Raw genomic sequence first — 8,978 nt, 5'->3', positions numbered from 1 at the left:
TCTGTCTGCTGAGCAGTAATCTAAAGTCCCTTTTGTGATCCAGAAGGAAAAGGACTATAGCAATGCAAAGCTTTATTTATTACTAATGCTCAGCAGGGGCTAATTCCCACACGCACTCTTTGGGGGCTGCAAGGGCTCCTCTTCCTCCTGAGATCAAGCTCCTCATCTCCATGAACACAGGAATCAACCTGCCACTGAGCTCAAAGAACTCTTCTCATTCTGCTCCTGAACATTCACTATGTATTCTCCAGGGCGAAGGAAAGGCTTTGTGACCTTCTGCGACCTCTGCCTTAGTACATTTGGCTGGAAATGATAGAATGCTCATCTGGAAGCACAGGCAGGCACGTCCTGCCCCTTGGGTCCAAAAGAAATAAGCTGAGCTGGGATGAAGGAAGTGTTGCTGGAAAGCTGGGTCGTTTTTTGACTCCTAGAAAAACCGTGCTCTAGAAATTAGCTATAAATATCTTCAGAAATAATTTCCCTTCTAAGCCTGGGTAAAACATGCCAACTGGATCGTTACAAATGAAAGGTTTACTTTGTCTGGTAAAAGGAAACCGTGATTACTTCCAAAGGCTTGAAAGGCTTCACAGGTGAACCTGTGGGGTGACAGTGCCACCTGGTGGTAGACAGGTGCCGTGGCACACCACACTCAGCACCAGGAAACTGCGGTAAATAACCAGAGCTATTAATATGTAAAAAAACTAAGCTTGGAGAAGAACCCTTCCCCTGGTGAGCCTGCTTCTTCTTAAGATGGTCCCATACATGTAAGAAAAAAAAGACTTAAGCTTGGCATTTGCTGTGTGACCTGGGCAAAGACTTTTTCTACCCACTTAATTCTTGGTACAGGTGAACTGAAGGATGTGAACCTTAAAAACAAAAACAAAAAACACTTGGCTGTACAAAAAACATTTTACTTTTTATTACAATTTTTCTTTTTAAAGGAAGAAACATTTTAGGCCACAGGACTTCACATAAAGAGCCTCGTGCAGGAGACCTAGAAGGACCCTGAAAATCAGATTTGCAAAGGATTTGCTTTCACATTGTCTTTTTCATGGCTGATTGTGTCATGCTGAGGAGATAGGCCTCATAGATGATGTTTAAGAAGTTGTCATCATTCTGGAAAACAAGATCAAAAGGCCCAAAGGAATGAAATTTGGGTGGTAGAACCCAAGGCTTCCTGTCTTGGAGATGAACTAGTATCTGATTTTAAAAAATATTTATTTATTTAGGTGTTGAAGATGAACACAGGGCCTTAAGCATACTAGGCACATGCTGTACCACTGAGCCACACCCCCACCCAGCCCTTGGCATCTGATACTAACATGCTCACCTCTGCTTGCGCTGCTTAGTAGCAGGTGGCTTTAACTGTGTGCATGGCTATTCAGCAGGGCTACAGGTAAGTCCAGGACAGAGCTCCCAGTTTTCAGTGGTTGATATGTAAAGCAGCAAGTGCTCATGACAGCACAGGACAGCCCAGCCATGTGGCCATATGCAACAAAGTTCACTCATGGAAAACCTGGCTCTGCTGCATAAAGACAGTGATCCCCAGCAGACTGATGGGTCAGGAGGAAGCAATCAAGGTTAAGTGTCTCCAAGTTGGGTTTAAAGATTGCTGGTTGTTCTTTTAGGTCCTCCAAGTTGTCTGCAACATTTATATTTTGTTTTGGGCAGGAACTAGGATTTTTATCTGCAATATGCTTAATTGGTACCTTAACAAAGCCAGTACCATTCTTCCCACAAGTTGTGGAAAGGCTCTGGCGTTGCCAAGTGGGCAGCTGCTGGGCTTGTAGTCACTGGGATCTTTTGCCAGGCTAAATGGTAAGAGATACAGTAATGGGTCTAATCAATGGCTTTCTTGATTTTTAATGCTAGATTTCTCCTTCTCACTCAAATCCTTTAAAGCTTTAGCAACGTACCCACATCACATCTTTGCACTACACACAGTTAGCATTATTCACATGCAATGAAGAGTGATGTTACCCGTTTTTCCTATGAAGTAGCCACAAAGTCTTTATGCATGAGATTCTGTCCTAAAACAGGACTGAAAACAGACTGCCTGCATGACTTCTACAGTGCTGCAGGAAAACAATGTCTAGAACATGGGAAGAAGTAAAATGTATGCGGAGAGCAGAGGGAACAAGAATAGAATTTCTAAGTAGCTATGTAAAGAATCTTGGGACAATGTGATCTGAGTGGAATGAACCAGAAAAGATATGGATCTTTAAAACCCAAACTTAATCTTATTTTTCTTTTCACTATTCATAGTACAGTTTTCAGATGTTCTTTCTAAATTCTCATGTACTTATCAGGAATAGTTTTAAAAAGTAGAAAATATTGCTATCATGGTGTTTATCAATCAGTAAGGCTCAATCATTTGTTGTTCTTATTTATATCAGATTATTATGCTTTCAAATGGAGATGCTCATTTTCAGCCCCATTCCTTGCGACCTTTTTTTTTTTCCTTTGAGACAGGGTCTCACTCTGTAGCCCAGGCTGCCAGTCTGGGCTCCAACTCACAGTGATCCTCCTGCCTCAGCCTCCTCAGTGCTGGGATTACAGGCGTGCACCACCATGTCCAGCCCTTTCATTCTTAAAGTATATCTTTTTAAAAATGATTTTACTAAGATTCTATTATCTTTTTAAGTAAGATGAGGCAACTGCAAAAGGGCTAGGCTGCACTCTAAAAGCCATGTGATGCTTAAGCAAAGTATCACAAGGATTCTCTTAACGACAGTCTACAACAAGATACATAAATATGTTAACTGAGGTGTCTGAAGTCTGGCTAGCTGAGAGCCTTCCCCTTTCCAAGGCCTATCATTTACTTTTTGGGTGTGCTCTGCAGGATGCAGTGACGGGCCCTGTAACCTTCTTGGGGCAACAGTATAGCGCAGTGGCAGGGAGCACTGTAGAGCCAGGCTGGGTGGGATCCCAGCTCTACTTATTGGCTGTGACCTCAGGACACAGGACCTCAGTCACATAGTCTCAGTGTGCTTGTCTGTAAATTAGGAGAAATAATAGTGTTTTGTATAGGGACCGAATGAGAATGAATTAGCATATGTAAAGTGCCTAAAACAGCCTGGCAGCCAGGTACTGTGGAAGACCCTATAATCTCGGCACCCCGGGAGGCTGAGGCCGGGAGACAGGGAGAGCTGCTCATCCAATTCAGCTACTTAGCAAGACTGTCTGGAAAGCATTTTAAACAAGGGTTGGGGATACTGCTCAGTACAAAGGCCCTGGGTTCAATCCTCAATACCACAAAAATCTCATAAATGAAAACCAAAACTGTACGCAAGTGTCAGATCTTACTGTCCTTGTTATTATTTCATAGAGACAAGTGGCTGCCAAGGAGTCCAGTCTTTCAATCTTGTCCTATTTAACAAGTTTCAAAACCATGTGTAGACTACCCGCAGTGGTCACTACCAGTTCTTGCTTCCCTCCCAGGTCCCTCTCTGTCCCATGGCCTGCCCACAGTGGTCCCTGGTCTCTTTTCTGACAGCAAGTTCTCTGCACAGCACCTAGCATTCCTCAGTGCTTGCTTCCTCACTCACGCAGGCTTCCTTCTTGTCTGCTAGCTGAGAGCCCAAAGGCCTTAGCCAATCCTCCAAGTTAAAATCCCCTGAAGGGCTGAGACACCCAACGGCACTGTTAGTATTCTAAATATCGACTAGGTTAGTGAGTTCAGAAGCTGCCGGGGTGGAGGGTGAATTGTCACACACTCCCTCTTCTTGGCACAGCATACTAAGCACTCAGTAGCTAACTGAGCATCTCACAGCCACATCAGCAGGTCAGCAAGTCTGGGAGATGAGAAGAGAGGCACGGTGGCCCCCTTACCTGGATGAGGTACAGCAGTGCTTCCTGGAGCTGTGGCCTGGTGAGCGGGCTGCTGGCGACCACAGAGGGCTCTGGGCTCTGCAGGGGCAGGAGCCCGCCATCCCTCTCCCTTAGTGGGGCACAGGTAGCTTGTGTGAATACCATGGGGGACATGAGCAGAGAAGGAGCTACTGTAGCCGGGATGTGCAGAGGTGAGATGACCTGCTCACAGCAAAGATACACAGAAAGCAGGATTAAGGAACCAAGCTCAGGGATGAACTGGTGCCCCCTTACAGCAGTGGGGACAAGTGAACTGGGTGCTAACTGTCCATAGGTCTCCTTGGTGGGAAACTTCTGGGACAACTGGTTTCCCCTCAGCTCTCCATGTGTGTTCCCTCTCAGCCTTGCGGCTGCTTTGGTGCCAACTGCCCTGCTGACTGCTGCCCATACATAGAAAGACTGGCCTCTGGATGGTGGTTTATTTTTTGGGTTTCTCTTCATGTACCTGGGACTGCTGGCTATCCTCCCTGAGATGGAAGTCCAACTGCACACCTAAGTGGCAGCATGTCCTTGTTAGGGGCACACGTTTCCAGCCTGGCAAAGGGCAGCAATCCTCCTGCCTTCTGCATCCTTACTTGATTGTCACTGGGCGGGAACCTGACTTATGGGGTCTACCCTTCTGTTTCTCTCCTGATTGGACCTGCTGTATTTTCTGCTCCTCCAGGCTGCCATGTTGGGCGCAGTACCCCAGGGCTGCTTGCTGTGTGGTATTGCCACTGACCTGTTGGGTGAATCTGTCTACCTTGCTGGGCTGATAGGCCTAAACCAAGCTCTCCAATGCCTGCTGCAGTTATGCAAGTGACATCCTGATCCAGCCTGACTGAATCCTACAGCTACTGTGTTTCCAGCTCAGGTAAGAGAAAGGAGTTGTTACTTTTCAGCCTCAGGGAACCCGACAGAACTCATGAGAAGCGGGCAGAGAAGCAAGCTGTCTAGAAGTTTCTGGAATTTGGTAATCACTCCCTGTGTATCTACTGGGGCAGAAACTGGCCTAGAGGAAGACAGATTGTTTGTTGCTTTTAGCTTGTCCCTGATATTTTCAGGAGAGGTGCTGAGAACCAACACCCCACAGAGTAGGAGCCACAGCACCAGGAAGAGCACAGTGTGGGCTGGCAGAATTTACACTTTCCTTACTTGGCTCTTGACATTTGTGACTACTGAAAAGAGAATTATTATGCAGAAATTTAAAGTCAGTCTATTAATCCCAATTTTCTGATTCTAAATCATCAAAGCGAGAAAAGACACATTTTTTTTTTGGTACCAGGGATCGAACTCAGGACCTTACGCTTGCAAGGCAGGTGGGGGAACCACTGAGCTAAATCCCCGGCAAGACACATTTTTTAAAAGGGGGACAATATTACATTACAATGAGGGCAAGACTCTGTCCATGCCTCAGACTCTTAAAATGAGGTGCAATTCCTATAGTGGAAGGTACTCAGACTTGGGATTTTAAAAGTAAGAAATGAGAATACCTTGATTCAGGTTTGCACATACACCGAGACTTCCAGCACATGCCTAAGATCTTTGTTTTAAAAAAAGTAAAATGATTTCTGAGGAACTGTTATAAGCCATGTGGCAAAACCTGTCAAAAAGACCAATGGTAATAGACAAAGTAAGTAGGGAGAACTTTCCAATTTTTAAATCCAGTACATTCTGGATTTGCCCCAATCCAAGGGAAAATGAGGCTGGGTCTGATCTCCAGCTGTTCCCACAGGCAAATGACCAATAGCATGAGGTTTTCTCACTGTCTCCAGTTATTGATAGGTGAAGAGCTCCATCCTCCCAGAAAGATCACTTGTGAGATATGACTGAAAAACATGCTGAATATTTAATTTTTAAAAATGTATGACAGTAAAAGATATGCTGTCATTAACCCCCTCATGATACTCTCCCTCTTTTTGGACATTCTTTCCCATCATTTTTGCCACTTTCTGAAGCAGTTCTGTAAGTCTTGTTTTGTATCTTTAGTTGTGCTGTCATGGCTACCTCAATATCCCTGAATCAATTCAAAACCTTTATTTTTCATAGTTATTTTTACTTCAGGGAAGACTCAGCATTTACAGTGCCAGCTCTAGCGAGTAAGGTGGATGAGGACACCCAGTAATGTTTTACAAGCCTGACTTTCTGTTGGTTGGCACTCAGCAGCAGCATTCTCCATGTTTTTTTTAATCACATCTTGTAAAGATAGTCATGAAAAAGGACTTCCAAAATGACTTCAGAAAGTGGCAAGAATGATGGGCTAAGTGTATTTAAAGCAAGGGGTACTGTGAAGAGGATTAACAGCAATATGTCTTTTACTTTAGTGGATTTTAAAAATTCAAACACTCACCATATATTTTGATCATACTGCATACAAATTTTTACCTCTCTGGCAGTCTTTTTGGGAGGAGTGGAGATGGGTGACATATTTACCCTGCCCCTGACCTTCATTAAGTTATACTAATGATCCAGAGGTCAAGCAAAATAGGCTCTACCTTCACTAGGTATTTTCTATTTACCTCATGAAGCTACAGGATTGTGAGCTCTGAGGAGGTGGGGAGTCCGTTTGCTCCATTATTGTGTAGCTCAATGCCTAATATGCAGGCAGTACTCAAAAACATTTACTAGACCAATGAACAAGCAATAACAAACTGCAGTGAGAAACAAGAAGTCAGATATTTGATACCACAGAGTCATTTTAAAGCAGACCATCATAAATTTCTATAGTCAAAGACTAGGATTTTTTTCTAGGACTGTGCTGGTCTTCAGGCCTTATAACATTACACAGATTTAACTCTACAAATAAACTAACTCTAAAAGGGGGGAAGGGGTTCCCAGACAGTGAAGTAAAGGGAAAGTTCTTCTTCCAGGCAGAATGGCAAAGTGACTGACAACAAGATGCATAGAGGTGGCTTTGGGCGTCCTGTTTAAATAGAAATGTGTGTGATGGGTGGACCCAACAGCAGAGAAGCAGACTGTAAATTTCACCACATTACACCCCACCCTTACCTCCCAGTTGATGGATATTTACCTGCAGAAGAGGGGCCTGCTTCTCTGTGCTGGATGTGTTGCTGATCCAGGACTCTAAGGGTTTCCCTGTCCTGCAGCTCTGGGTCACTGCAGGGAACTTGGCTGCCAGGCCTGGCCGAGGAGCTGCCTGTAGCTGCTGCTCCTGCTGTACGACTTGGAGCCTTCTTAGCAGCTCCTGAGGGGAGACCACCCCAGGGCTGCTTGTCTGACTGCCAGGCAGAGGCAGTGTTTGTCTGGGCAGTATGCACTGTCCCTTTCTGTGAGCCTGATGTCCTAGCATCTGAGGTGCAAGAGAGCCATTGAAATACAGCTGTGGCTGGGCCAGACTCTGGACTGGAGCCACAGGGGTAGCAGCAGAGAGGGCTTTGTGGCTGCCAGGGGCAGCCAGGTTGGTGGGTGCTCGTGTGTTGGGATCAAGCTTGCTCACTAGCTCTGGGGCACTCTGGAACTTTTCTAACAAGTTCTGGGTCCTGGAAGCACTTTGTCCAGCATGCATAGTTCTGATGTTATGGGGAGACCCTTGCTGGATGGGTCCAGGAGCAACTTCCCTTGCAGGATGGGGACTGCCATTCTCACAGGGCTGCTGTTCAGGTAGCTCTGACAGGGTGTGCAGGTCCACACTCCTGACCATGAGTTTCTGAATGGCTGGACACAGCTGCTTCTCCACAGGGGGCGAGAGCTTTCTGGGCTCCTCATAGGAGAAGGAGTGCACAATGCCCTGCTGGACTGGAAGCTTCTCTTGCTGCTGCTGGTGAAGGCTCTGTGGGGGCTCCACAGTTTCCTGGCTGGAAGCTTTGTCCTGCTTCCCAAACAGGGCTATCAGGGATAAGTGTTGGGGTTCAGGATCTAAATTCTGAAAAAAATAAAGATGTCTGAAAATGGGTCCACATATTATTTGGTTATGGTGGGGCTATTAAGTATAATTTACCTAACTGATGACTTATTCCATTTGCAAAAGATCAATTAGAAGAGATGAAAAATATAAAATTGAAAAATCTGAGACCTCCTTTTTAATGTCAAGGATTTTCACAGCATTCTCTCTCCTACCCCTATTATAGTTGTTATATTTTAGTATCTATTGTCTGACAAATAGGCACGTAACTCTTGGGAGACCTGCAGTCCACAGATTAGGGAGCACTACGGTGTAAAATTATGTACACTGAAAGGTAAATGATCTCTACAAGTCCACCTAAGCTTGCAGAGTGCAAGAGGCACTGAGAGTGCACAAGAACACGAATGAGGGTCCTGGTGGCTTTTTACAGAATGATAGAAACCTAGGGCTAGAAAGGCAGATATGTCACTTAAGCTAACTTGATCTTTCCAGCAACATACCAGTGGCCTTTGAAGAAATCATCAGAGACATGCAATCCACCCTGTCAGCCAGTTACACAGCTCCTTTCTCTCTGCTCTGTGTAACTCTGTCCTCTTCTGTTGCCTTCTCCACTGTTACAGTGGAAACATGAACTCCATTCTAAAGTCAACGTATTCTGGTTTCTCTATTAAAATGTAATAAAAACTCCATGGAAAGCAGTACAAGGAAAGCTAAAAGAATTAGAAAGGACTTCTTTTTTTTTTGAAAAATTCAATACAAGACTTTCATTAGCTAGTCTTTACTCCTTTTGGCTCCATGTGCATTTTCAGAATTGATTTAAACTAGTTCTCTGAAAAAACCCTTCAATTAGGAATAACCATATAAAATACACAGACACATGATATTTACAATCACTAATGGGGCCTGCAGATTAGCAAGCTTTGTTATTGCTGTGCTATTCTGAAATACATACCTATAATATACATATACAGTGATATAAAAGCTGCTGTAACATTTATATTTTAGAGTGAAAATACAATGACAAATCACTAGGTCTGTAGGGAAGTTTTATACTGGTCTTTACCCTGATCTTGCTGAGAATAAGCACCCATCCTACACACACAAAGGGGTCCTCAAAAATGTCACATGAAATTTTGCTGCCCAGTTGGTTACTTTTTTCAGCAGCCTTGGAAACTGCCTACCCTAGAAGAATATAGACTCAATGAGTAACATTTCTGTCACCTCTGACATTGTGATCCGTTGTCTGTTGTTTTAAAAAGGTGTTCAA

General features: G+C 44.4%; 1 protein-coding gene across 5 annotated transcripts in view; it reads right to left on the bottom strand.

Moving 5' to 3' along the window:
• Positions 1-8,978, bottom strand: part of Dcp1b (decapping mRNA 1B) — an 86,047-nt gene that overhangs the window by 21,204 nt on the left and 55,865 nt on the right. Inside the window, exons 7-9 of one of the 5 annotated variants that reach the window (XM_004837611.4) lie at positions 6,881-7,732; positions 3,832-4,032; positions 896-1,116 (exon numbers count right to left, since the gene is read on the bottom strand). In XM_004837611.4, the coding sequence (XP_004837668.1) occupies positions 1,036-1,116; positions 3,832-4,032; positions 6,881-7,732 (1,134 nt within the window). In that variant the 3' untranslated portion in view covers positions 896-1,035. Of the gene's footprint in view, positions 1-895; positions 1,117-3,831; positions 7,733-8,978 lie in introns of those variants that run through there. The other 4 variants (XR_002391465.2, XM_021249774.2, XM_087182632.1 and 1 more) reach the window with 4 other exon arrangements.

The sequence above is a fragment of the Heterocephalus glaber genome, unplaced genomic scaffold, assembly GCF_053883595.1.
Source record: "Heterocephalus glaber isolate CG9 unplaced genomic scaffold, H.glaber_assembly_v1.0 deba00000281, whole genome shotgun sequence".
In the NCBI taxonomy this organism is placed as follows: Eukaryota; Metazoa; Chordata; class Mammalia; order Rodentia; family Bathyergidae; genus Heterocephalus; species Heterocephalus glaber.
Note: the sequence above shows the minus strand (reverse complement) of the source record. Positions and strands in the feature narration are given on the sequence as shown.